Source organism: Xenopus tropicalis, chromosome 2 (assembly GCF_000004195.4).
Source record: "Xenopus tropicalis strain Nigerian chromosome 2, UCB_Xtro_10.0, whole genome shotgun sequence".
NCBI classification, from domain to species: Eukaryota; Metazoa; Chordata; class Amphibia; order Anura; family Pipidae; genus Xenopus; species Xenopus tropicalis.
In genome coordinates, this window is record NC_030678.2 from 151,291,656 (window position 1) to 151,304,422 (window position 12,767).

Genomic DNA, 12,767 nt, shown 5'->3' on the forward strand with positions numbered 1-12,767 from the left:
TAGTTTCGCGAAACGGATGAAAAAATTTGCAGCAGAAAAATTCTCCACGCGTCCAAAAATTGTCGCCCACGGCAAATGAATAAGCGCGCATCAAAAAAAAATAGTCGCATGTCAAAAAAGAATAGTCGCGGGCATCAAAAGAATAGCCACAGGCGAGAAAAGAATAGCAGCGCAACAAAAGAATAGCCGCGGGCGACAAAAGAATAGCTGCAGACAACAAAAGAATAGGCGTGGGCGACAAAAGAATAACCGCGGGCAACAAAAGAATAGCCGCGGGCGACAAAAGAATAGCTAAGAGGTAATTGGATAGTTGCTTAAATGTACCAGTGCATTTGCCAGTAGCAACTAGTGATGAGCGAATCTGACTCGCAACATTTTCGTCGTTTTGCTTTGCTGAAAAATTTGCGAATCTTTCAAAAGATTCGCAAAACGGCGAAGTCAGATTCGCTCATCACTAGTTGCTACTGGCAAATGCACTGGTACAATTAAGCAACTATCCAATTACCTCTTAAATACTGTATATACCACTCAAAATTCTCAAGTGTTGGGCAGCAAAACACCACATGTAGGATACAAATTAATCTTGCTTATTAGCTGTTGTTTAACTGGCAAGCCAGCAACAAACTTTATTAGATAAATCCAAAAATTGTTATTTAAGAATTGGTATGAGAAATGTTTTTCAGCTAATACAGATTTGCAGCAAAATTTGCAAGTGTTGAAATCTTTTACAAATCTGCCCTAGAAATCAATCATGAGTTCTGTTTCCAGGAATTTGGAAAAATAAACCATTGTCTGTTTCTCAATGGTTAATAATATGACAAATGGTAGAGATTCTTTTTACAGACAATGGGCAAAATCTATTGGGTCACTTATCTATTGTCATTTATCTATTATCTGTTATCATTTATCTATTGTGTCATTTGAGCACAGTCACCATGTTTTTTTCCCACAGTGCAGCATTTTTCCCAGTGTTAATTCCAGCACCATTTTGCAAGAGTGCAACACAATTGCACTGCACCTGATGCAGTTATTTCTGATTCACCATAATTAATGCAGCTGCATGTGCATTTTGGCTCAAATTGAATGCAATGGCATGGAAGTCCAGCTGGCATCATCTCTGGCATTTGGTGTGCAAGTGACATCTGCTGCCAGTTATTTAAGTGCAAGTACGCCATGCCTATTGACACTGGGTGCAAAGGAAACCCTGGAGGTACGGCCTTGTTAAGAGGTGGCAGTAGCTCCATGGTTCCCCTGCGTCAATGGGCACAGCACGGCTCAAACTGGAACAAAAGGCAGGACGGACTGAACAGTGCCGAGAGCAAACAGGTAGTGATAAGTGAAAATTTGCGAAATGCGGGTACTGCGTGACTGTTTTGTCATGCACAATTTTTTTTACTTGATCGTGCCATTTTTTATGTGACCGCATCCTGTTTGATGTGACTGTGCCTTTTTAATTTCACAACAACCTGTCCCGCGTCATTTTCACATTTTCCTATTTTTTACAATCTTTTCAAGTTGCTGTGAATTTTCCTGTGAAGCGAAGTGGCGAAAAATTTGCGGAACGTGGTAAATGACATTCATTAAATTTAAAATTAAAATTTTTTTTTATTGCTGCACATCGGGTTTTTTTACAGGTAGCAAATTTTTGCGCCCCTTTCACAAAACAATCCGCCAACGGCGAAACACGGATATTTGCTGTGAATTTAGCCTTGTGAAAAATTTCACATATCACTTCTAACCTTATTTTTGCTAGTGATAGTAACAACAACATTGCACTGGAAGACAATAACTTGCATTGTACTAAGGGACCACTTACTGACACACCTTTATTATTTGCACAAAGCATATGGCAGGCACTCCAAATCCAGGTTTGTAAGAATAAAAGTATTTATGAGAAGGCTATCAGCATAAGCTCTTCCCTACGCGTTTCATGCTGTACCTATGTGATTTTGTGCTCCCCTGTGGGAAACTTTTTTTCTGTATATTAAGTCCCAGTGTGTGGTACTCTGTCTCTCTCTATATATATATTCGTTCAAACTTCATAGGCAGATTAATTGAAGCTAAAGTTAAAAATGTCAAACAAAATGCAAAATACCCACAGTGTAATTTGAAAAAAGTGACATAAGTGACAGTTATTGACAGTGATATATACAGTAGAACTTGTTGTGCTCTTTGCTATACAAAGCTGCAGCTGCCGCTGTGACAAACTGGTACGTTCTATAAACGGGTTATTAGAGTTGCTGCCTTGTGCACGTTATACCTGTATGTCTGGGTTGCTGTTACTGGAATTTAAAAATTGTAATTATACTACAAATTGTGTGAAAAGGTACAGGATTTATTGGGATAATTACAAATTTAATTAGAAAAGTCATATAATGTTAAGGCACTCTGCATGGTAATGTGCTCTGTATATACAGAGTGTTCCATTAAAGCCCAGTTATTTTCATTATAACCGAGATATTTCTTTTAGTATATGTTGTGCAGAGAGATACAATGAATTAAAAAAAATAGAAAGGTTATGTGCTGAGTCTTTTTAATGGATATTTATTGCAAGAGAGTCTGACCTTAGAAAACATAACTTGTAGGTAGAATTTTATATTATGTAAAACAGACCTGGACTGGCAATCTGTGGATTCTGGCAAATGCCAGAGGGGCTGCTGTAAGATGCCATAGACAGTCACTATTTATTGGGCTGGTGGGGGCTGTTTGGGCCTCTGTGTACTTGAAATGCCAGGACCTATACTGAATCCCAGTCCAGACCTTGTACGCTATTACCCTTTTCTACTGACTTTGTCTTTTTTTAATTCCCTATTATTTTTGTATGTCATTTGAATTTACATCACTGAATGAAAAATGTGGAACGCTATAAGATGAATTCAGTTTGTTTATGTGGCAAAGTTTATCACTTGACCTCACAAGAAAGGGAAAAAAGCGAGCCTGAACAGCTGTGATAGGAAGGGTAACATCAAAACAAAATATGGGTTAAAATGTAGTCAAATAGATCATGCTAATAGCATAGTTTACCATCTAGAAACCATTCGAAAATATTCTTAAATCAGTCCAAACATCAGGGGGCATCTTTTTACCGCAGGCTGATGTGCCTCTTCTGTCATAAACACAGCAAACTAGGGTAATTCAAAGCATGACAGCACCATCTTTGCTGAAGCCCTCGATGTCGTTTGCGGTGGCTTGGACTGGACGTGCACAGCACAGAATGGCTAATGGCTTCCAATCAAGAAAGACTAATACAGTATAAAGAGAAGTGATCCAGACCAGTTTATTTTTTAAAGAAATGAAAAGTTACACTAGACATTGGTCATCGGTTTTGTACTTTGTTGGTCGTTTAAGAATACATTTTCTGTTGGTCTAAAGTTGACTTTTAACCTTTTTTTTTATATTGGTCAGTCCCAATAACATTTATTTATCCTTTTATCTCCTGCAGAGAGTAACATGGCATAAAATATGGCTCAGTTTTACTATAAAAGAAACACCAACTCGCCCTACCAGGACCGGATTCCTCTTCGCATTGTGCGTTCAGAATCTGAGCTCTCCCCGTCTGAGAAGGCCTACTTGAGCGCTGTAGAGAAAGGGGACTATGCCAGCGTAAAACAAGCACTTGAAGAAGCAGAAATATATTTTAAGATCAATATTAATTGCATCGATCCTTTGGGAAGAACTGCTTTACTTATTGCCATTGAAAATGAGAACCTTGAACTCATTGAGCTACTTCTGTCTTATAATGTCTACGTTGGTGATGCGCTACTGCACGCTATAAGAAAGGAAGTTGTGGGGGCAGTAGAACTGCTATTAAATCACAAGAAGCCAAGTGGAGAAAAACAGGTACGTTGATTGAGTTTCTATAAAGCATATAACATGCTTTTAACGGACAAAGTTATTTCAGGTCAAATAATTAAAAAAGGTTCTGTTAACTCAGATTACAAACTTCCCAGATCCAACCAGCTTGCTTTATATCTGGGTGCAACTGGGCTCTTTTCACTGTGAAAAATAACTTTTATAGCCCAAGTGAAACCTTTGCTTTTGAAGATATCTATTAACTAGTGATAAGTGAATCTGTCCTGTTTAGAGAAATTAGAGAAACTGCAAAAAATTGTCGATATGGTGAAAAATTTGTGAAATACAGCAACCTGTATTTCACAGACTTTTTTGACATGACTGCGGCTGTTTTTGTCGTAACCGTAACCTTTTTGGCGCAACCATTGCTTTTTCCTCCCTCTGCAAATTTTTGTCACTGTGAAGAGTTAGGTGCAAAAATATTGTGGTCCATTGTCATAAAAGGAATGTATACTTCACCCCTACTACTCAATACTCCAAAATTTGCAATACACTATGGGTCTTTAGCAGGGGTCCCCAACCTTTCTTACTTGTGAGCCACAGTCAAATGTAAAAAGACTTGGGGAGCAACACAAGCACCATAAAAGTTCATGGAGGAGCCAAATAAGGGCTAAGATTGGCTATTAGGCAGCCTCTATGCACACTATCAGCTTACAGGGGCTTTATTTGGTAGGAAATGGTGTCTTATTCAACCAAAACTTGTCAAAAATAACTCCCTGGTTTGGGGGCACTGAGAGCAACATCCAAGGGGTTGGTGAGCAACATGTTGCCCCTGAGCCACTGGTTGGGGATCACTGGTCTTTAGAATTAGGGGTTAAAATTAAAACAGTCTACAACATATCCAATATGTTTTCCTGTAAATTCTATAGTCCTGGGATGCATTATATTTGTAAAAAGACTGGGCCACATACACCCTAACTTGCATATTGAAATCTGAGGAAGGTTAAAAAAAGTCATATGTGTATAGAATATACAGGAAAACAATTAAAAGATATTGGATATGCTGTAGACTTAGAGACTAAAATTTGCAGTTTTAATTTTAACCCTTAATTCTAAAGACCAGTGATCCCCAACCAGATTGGAGGGATGGTAGAAAGACTGTTCTACTGGTGGGGAATATTAAAGAGGTTCTATTTATGCAAAATTGAATATTGTACTGTTGCCATTTATTTATATTGCACCACAAATCTATGCAGTGCTGTAAAAGGCAGAAACACAGACAGGCAGTGAGAAAAACAGATCCTTTCAATTTGGTCCAGATACAGTTGGGATGAGGTTCCTGCCCTGAAAATCTTCCTACCCTTTTACAACTGGTTGTTGTAAAATTTCAAAAAATTTTAAAATTGTAAAATGTTGTTATCTTTCTTTAGACAAACCTTAACCTTTACAAACCTTAACCCCAAGATATAGGTTTTAATTTTATAATTAAAAAAAAAATGACAGTACCTGTCTAGAGTGTAAGTGTTAGTTTCCCTTAGCCATACAACTGTGTCTGTGTCCCCCAGCACTAAAGGCATGAGGTACAGTAGGTGGAAAGGTAGTGGGCCATTCAGACGCAAAATAATTATGTATCCACAGCACACAGTTTAAGGGCTAGTTTAAACATGGAAATTAGTTTAAAAATACAGGTGTCTGTCTGGAAAAAGCAATACAGGTTCCCCCACACAAAAACTGCTCACGGCTCAAATCCTCTGGTCCAGGTGCAACCTTCTCTGAACCCTGCACTCAGGTGAAAAAACTCATGGCCAGGGAGAACCCACTTCCAAACAAGAAAGCATTATGCTTACCAAACGATCCTGTTGGCCTGGGTGCTCCTGCCCCGAGTCCGTAGCCAGGGGACAGATGTTGTCACAAAACTTCACACATTGGCAGTGCACTCCAGGTCAGCATAAAGCCGCAGCGGTTGGTATTAAAATCGATCAACCTTTATTTGCACATCTAAAAAACACAGCTTGAGGTGTCAAGCTCTCAAGCTGTGTTTTTTAGATGTGCAAATAAAGGTTGATCGATTTTAATACCAACTGTTGCGGCTTTTTATACTGACCTGGAGTGCACTGCCAGTGTGTGAAGTGGGCCATACAGGGTTTGTACCCATCAAAAATCTGCCCTCAGTAGTATTAGAGTGACTCAAGTTATCCGCAAAACTAGTTACGCATCACCTCCTATCCAATCCACTGTAAATGCAAACCTTCATATAATACAGTACAATGAAACATGAGCTAAAAGTAAACTAAGGTCTAAAAATCAATATACAGTTGTTAAAATGTTGTATTTTATATACTGAATTTATGATATGAGCGGAAATGTTCAGCAGCCCGGGAGGTCATCATCTTAGAGCCTGTTAGGCCACTTCTTGAGTGTCATGCTCAGTATGCTCTGGGCAGCTTTTACACAGCTCAGCTTATGGGTTGTCATCAAGCAGGGAATAAGGAATAAGGTTCATTTTAATAGAAGTTGATGCTGTAGGCCTGATTATTATATATATATATATATATATATATATATATTGTGAGTGGGTCCCTCAGCACAAAGCATGTGCAGTGAATCAGCAGAAAAGAAGATGGGGAGCTACTGGGGCATCTTTGGGGGCATAGATCTTCCCTGCTAAAGGGCTGGGGTTGCCTTGGGCTATTATTATTATTTATTATTATTATTATTATTATTAACATGCATTTCTAAACCACAACATATTTTGAATGTTGTATATTAAATGGGTGTATCCATTAAACATACAAAAACAATGAAAAACCAGTACAAGAGGTAAAGAGGTCCTTGCTAGTAAAGAAACCCAAAGAATGATGTGAAGCATTCTATCCTTCTACTTTGTTGAGCATTAGTTTTCCTTTAATGTACAGTATGCAAATATCCTTCAAATACCATCTTATTTTCTATGTGTATCTATTCACTGATTATACACTCAAAGGATCAGCCCCTTTTATATCGCTGACTTCTCAAATAGGAGCTTAGAATGTTTTTTGCAGACAGGAATTCGGCAACATTGTAATGTTAATTATCAGCAAGCAAAATGCTATTTCGGATTATTAATTGCTAATTCAGAATCAAGGTTTTAATTTTACGGAGTATTGCATCTATTGATTGACTTCTCACAGCACTGGCACGCAACCCGTTATGTAAAACTATTAACACAAAACTCAGACAGCTATCAAATATAGTTTGGGGTTTAATAAACCATTTTTAGATGCAATAATGTTTTGTTAAGTCAGACCTTCTTTTACTCATTTATTATTGTTAGTATTTTTTTTTATTCTACATTTGTGAATCCATGTTATTGGGCAAATAATACTGAATAGTGTAGTGTGCATTAGCGCATTAAGGCACTGTATGGAAGGAGGCCATAGGGCTCATTCATTGGGGGGCACAAGGACAAGGTGTTACAGGGTAACCCTTTTGAAATAAAAAACAACAAAAGTGGTAGAAAGGTGATACCATTACTGGCTAAGGTAATCAGCTTGAAATAGGAACTAAAATGTTCTGAAAGCTTGCTATGGTTATATTAGTTAGCCAATAAAGGTATCACCTTTATACCACTTTTGTTATTTTTTATTTCAAAAGGGTTACCCTGTAACATTTTGACTGGCTAGCACGGTAAATCAACTTTTCCTGCAAGGACAAGGTGCAAAGTGCAAAAAAAAAAAAGAAGTATTTGCCCTTCCAAGAGTTGCATTTTCTGCTTATTAGTGCAACCTTTTAAGGGCTCATTTACATCCAATACTGCAAATTTCCCATAGATATTTTCGGGTTAAACCCCATTTTATAAAGATACGTCAACATGTGCTCCTTTTGAACCTATTTCCACAGAGGAACCCTGAAGCGACTGCCACCTCTGGCCCAGATGGTAGTTTCAGGGTTCCCTCAGCACCCTGTGTCAATAGGCACAGCAAACTTGCGTCTAAAGAATCGGGTGCATGGATCACATTATGGCCAACAACACCAGAAATCACACCGGTCAGATTTGGAAAACTTTGGCGTCTAGGAGCAATTACATTCAATTTGATGCTACAATTTGCGTCAGATGCAACGCCGCCTTGTTACTGCAACACTGTTGGAATTTTAGGAACACAATGCATTATGGGAAAAATATGACGATTGTGCTTAAAATTGCACTTAACTCCCTGCACTTGCAGATGTAAATGAGCCCTTTTGTGTTTCCAACAATATTTGTAGAAGTGCTAAGGCTTTGATCCCCAACCAGTGACTCGGGCAACCTCTTGGATGTTGCTCCCAGTGGCCTCAAAGCTGGTGCTTATTTTTGAATTCCTGGCTTGGAGGCAGGTCTAGGTTGCAAAAAAACCAGGTGTACTGCCAAACAGAGCCTCCTGTAGGCTGCCAGTCGACATAGGGGCTACCATGTACAGCCCTTACTTGGTAACCGCTTGTGTTGCTCCCCAACCTTTTTTTTACATTTGAATGTGGCTCACGGGTAAAAAAAGATTGGGGACCCATATTCCAAGGCTGCTTTCCAGCTCCTCATGCTAAACAAGTAAAACAAGGGCATTTTTTTTGAGGGTTGCAATAGACCTAGGGCATATAAGTGTAAAGGTCTGCAGGGACTACAAGGGGATCCACTGACCTCTTGGCATGTTGTGTAGGTTGTGTGGCTGCTGTAAGTATCTGTTTATTCAGTTTGATAGCACAAGGGATCTCAGTACTTAACAGAAAAGGGAACAGGAAAAATCATACTCAGAACATACTAAATATAGTCATGGGGGACACAGCTTCTAAGAGCATAGAAGGCATAAACAAGGTCATTTTCTGGCATGAGCAGGTTTAACAGTGTTTTATTTACTTGTGCGAATGTTTGTGCCTGTTTTCAGTTCTTTTTTTTTAATGCGCTGGGCAGTGAATTGTTGAGCAGAAAGCTTTCCATTAGACGGTTGCCTTTAGGCATCTTATCATTAAAGGCAAATTCTATAGCAGCAGTTTCACCTGCAATGAAAGAAAAGAAAAAGTAGACTACAAAGCACTATTTTTGCTAAAAATACACACTTTAATGTATACAGTTCTTTGTAAAGGATGAAGAAAAATGCCCATAGGTAAACTAACTGCAGGATTTTTTCAGTAAGTGTAATATATTGGGTAATACGCTCATGCCCTGAGTAGCCAAGTAGGGACACCACCAGACCCTTGTGTGATTACACATGAATGTGTAAGAGAGCAAATTATTAAATAGTTAAGTGATACTTGCAGATGCAATCACTTGATGGCAGCAACCCCTACGATTGGCTGCAGATAGGAATCCCCTGGGAGGTTTCTAGGGTGGGGTGGTCCTAGGACCAGAAATCTGTATAGGGGGTTAGTCTAGAAGAAGAGAGTTTGGCCTGACTAATATCTACAGTGTATGTATTTTAAACTAGAATCTTCTCCAGCCTAGGTACCAGAATCTAGGGTTAGCCAGAGCATCAGGCTAGTACCTCTGAACTTGCCCTAGAATTGAGCAGCAGTTGTTAAACTACAGATAAGATAGTGCTTAGACTAAGCTGCCCTCACATTCAAAGATCCACTTGTTTGATGAGGTCGTCAAATGAGCCAAGCTTTCCCCAATATGTCCACCTTAAGGTGGGCAATATCAGATTGATCTGAGCGTTTGGCCTCAGGGATCACATTGATGAGATAAAAGCCCTCGGGACAAGGACTGCATCAACACGGCAATGCACCCCACACCCGACAGGATTTTTAAACCTGCCTGATCATCATCTGCCCAATTTTCACCGAGATATCGGTCTGGTGGGCCCATCTGAGGGCCCAATAAATTGGCTGATATGCTGCCAAATCGGACGGTCGGCAGATTTAATTGGCCCATCAATGGCCACCTTTAGTTCCAAAAACTTTAGGAGCAGCAGGAAGAGCAGTTCTGTACATAAGGGTCCAACAAGTTACAAACAGCAAGGGGAACAGCACCTCTCTGGGAAAGCCTTCTCAATAGCCTTTGGCAACCATGCCATGGGAAGTAACCATCAAGGGAGAGAAGCAAAAATTATAAGAAAATGCTAAATAGATTGTATATTCACACTAATAAAGGCCAGCAGTGCCAGGAAAGGCTGTACTATTTATCAATGGCTAGGGAATAGAGTTACAATAAGGTTATATGTTTGTTTCACCGCAGACAGTGTTCAGCAGGTTCTGGTAAAGGCTTGAAACTTCTTTATTTTTATGGGTAGCACCAACTAAGCCTGACCCACTTACACATGTGTGTGACAGACAGCAGGGTAAATAAAATTAAATATTAAAAGAATGGGATAATGTAGAAAGATGCTAGGGCAAAGGAATACTAGGCAAGCTAGACTGATGTAGAGTATCAGTGCTAGGACAGACAGGGTAGGTGGATGAGAGACTAATAGTGTTGACTGACAATGATTACCAGTTTTATCTTATAGATTTATGGTTTATTTATTAATACATGCTAAATTGCTTAGGTACATAGCATTGCTTGGAATGGTGTAGTTATTTGTCAGTTTCTCAGTTTTATTTGTATTCCTGCTGCATATAACTCGCTCATGCATTGAGCCCCAAACTGATAATAGGAAAAGTTGTTTGTATGAGGTGAAACTTGTAAGAATGAGAGTCTTTTTATGAAGTTTCCTTAGCTAAAACAATGATAATCACTGATCTGAAATGCTCAAGTGCCTAACAGCATGGGGCACACTAATAAACATTAAATACCCATTACAGTTTGGCTGCATGTGTACAGCTATGGCAGTTCCCCTTGAAGTCATAATAATAATAATGCCTAATTTCATTATATTTACCTTTACACAGACACCAACATTACTGTTTCCTCTGTAGCTGACTATAAATAAATAATAAGAAAATGTACGATTAATTCTAAACAGAGTGACTGGTGTTTATTCCCAGACATAAATTCTGTATCCTTGTCAATAAAATGTAAGAACCACTTAAAACACAGGGGTTTGTAATTATAATAAAAATATTATAGCATAGCCGGTGCCCGACGGGAGAGCTGAGCCAGTGCTTAGTGCTTGCAATAAAAATAATCCACATAGATTGCCATTTTTAAGATGCTGAACCGCTGCACTTTTAATTTATGAGGGAAGAAGCCCAAGATGGTATTTTATCTAATCATTGTGAAATGAGAAAAATAAAGTAGGTATCGTTTTAATAAAACATCGCCCAATGCAGTCTATGTTTTTATAGGATTCTGCATAACTCAGCCCCTTTCATGTCTCCATGTTTGATGTGATGCCTCCTGGCACATTTCTCATCTGCACACCACAGGCACGGGCACGTGTTTTCTCCTTAGGCATAAAGTGACACTCGTAAGGAATGAAAGTCACAAAAGCTGGTGGCAAATTCAAATTAAAATGTAAAAAAAACAAGGTTATTATTCCTATATAAAATATTTATGAATATGAGCTTCAAGATATAGGCCACACCACTGAAACATGTTTGATTTTCTTGAGCTGTGAATGAGTGCCTACCAAGATAGGAAACTACAGCAAGAGGCTTCAGATAAACGCTGTTAGTAACTGTAATGGAGGAACTAAAGCAGGGATCCCCAACCTTTTATACCCGTCAGCCACATTCAAAAAAGTGTTGGGGAGCAACACAAGCATGGAAAAAGCTCCTGGGGTGCAAATAAGCTATAATGGCTATTTGGTAGCCCCTATATGTGCTGGCAGCCTACAGGAGGCTCAGTTTGGCTTTACACTGGGTTTCATGCAAGGCAGGAATTCAAAAATGAGCACCTACTTGGAGGACACTGGGAGCAACATCCAAGGGGCTGGTGAGCAACATGTCGCTCACGAACCAATGGTTGGGGATCATTGAACTAAAGGCTATGAGAATATGACCTAGTGTCAACCTGCTGCAAATGGATAATCTTTAGCTTACATCCCCGGGGGTTAACATTTTTTTAACAGTATAGTAAGAAGGACAGTAGAAAAACAAAAGCTAGATACCATCCAGTAATCAATGTAATTAGGGCTGGACTGGGCTGGTAAGACACCGGTGGGCCCCTGACCTAGTGGGCCCCATTGGCCACCCAGTTCCTGCTGGAAACTGCAAGTGCTCCCCACCCTATCTGTGCGGCCGCATGGAGGAAGGTAGGAGGAGCATTGGGGGTGGGTGGCAGCAACAATGTCAAGCTCAGTGTGGAGCATGAAGCAACTGCCCCTGAGGTGGCAACCATGGTGGATGCCAGACACCCAATTCAAACACTGGTGATAATGTAATGTCCAATACATGGAGAAGTGCCTGAGTGATGAGGCTAACCCTTCACATTTTCTAGCTCCTAGCTACAGGATGTGGGTGTTTGAGTCACTGTGTACTGTGCAACCTTTTCTATATCACTAAATTTCTGTTTTGTTCCATCTATCATTGTACTCATGCAAGCACCATTGGATTGTTCAACAATTCTTGCGAGTTGCAGGGAGGATTCATAAAACCTTTCCTCATCTCATGTGCAATGGCTCAGCTGAGAGAAAGGGTTAACAATGTTGGGAAAAGGTGAGGGTGCCCACGGTAAGCACTCCAGCCTTGCTTCACATCACCCTTGCCAAACTCAGTGATCCCCAACCAGTGGCTCTGGAGCAACATGTTTCTCACCAACCCCTTGGATGTTGCTCTCAGTGGCCTCAAAGTAGGTGTTTATTTTTGAATTCCTGGCTTGGAGACAAGTTTTGGCTGCATAAAAACCTGGTGTACTGCCAAACAGAGCCTTCTGTGGACTGCCAGTCGATATAGGGGCTACCAAATAGCCTTTTGTTGGCACCCCAGGAACTTTTTTAATGCTTGTGTTGCTCCCCAACTCTTTTTATATTTTAATGTGGCTCACGGGTAATGAAAGTTGGGGACTCCTGTCTAACTGATTGTATAGCTCTGACCCAGATTACCATTGCTATTAAGATAAAATGTCCCAGGACGGATACCGTTCTCCA

The 12,767-nt window shown here is 39.8% G+C and overlaps 1 protein-coding gene across 1 annotated transcript in view; it reads left to right on the forward strand.

Moving 5' to 3' along the window:
- The window catches only part of trpc4 (transient receptor potential cation channel, subfamily C, member 4), a 113,052-nt gene that overhangs the window by 54,974 nt on the left and 45,311 nt on the right, over positions 1–12,767 (forward strand). The window contains exon 2 of the mRNA XM_002939583.5: positions 3,443–3,840. Coding sequence (XP_002939629.3) covers positions 3,463–3,840 — 378 coding nt within the window. The 5' untranslated portion in view covers positions 3,443–3,462. The remainder of the gene's footprint in view (positions 1–3,442; positions 3,841–12,767) is intronic.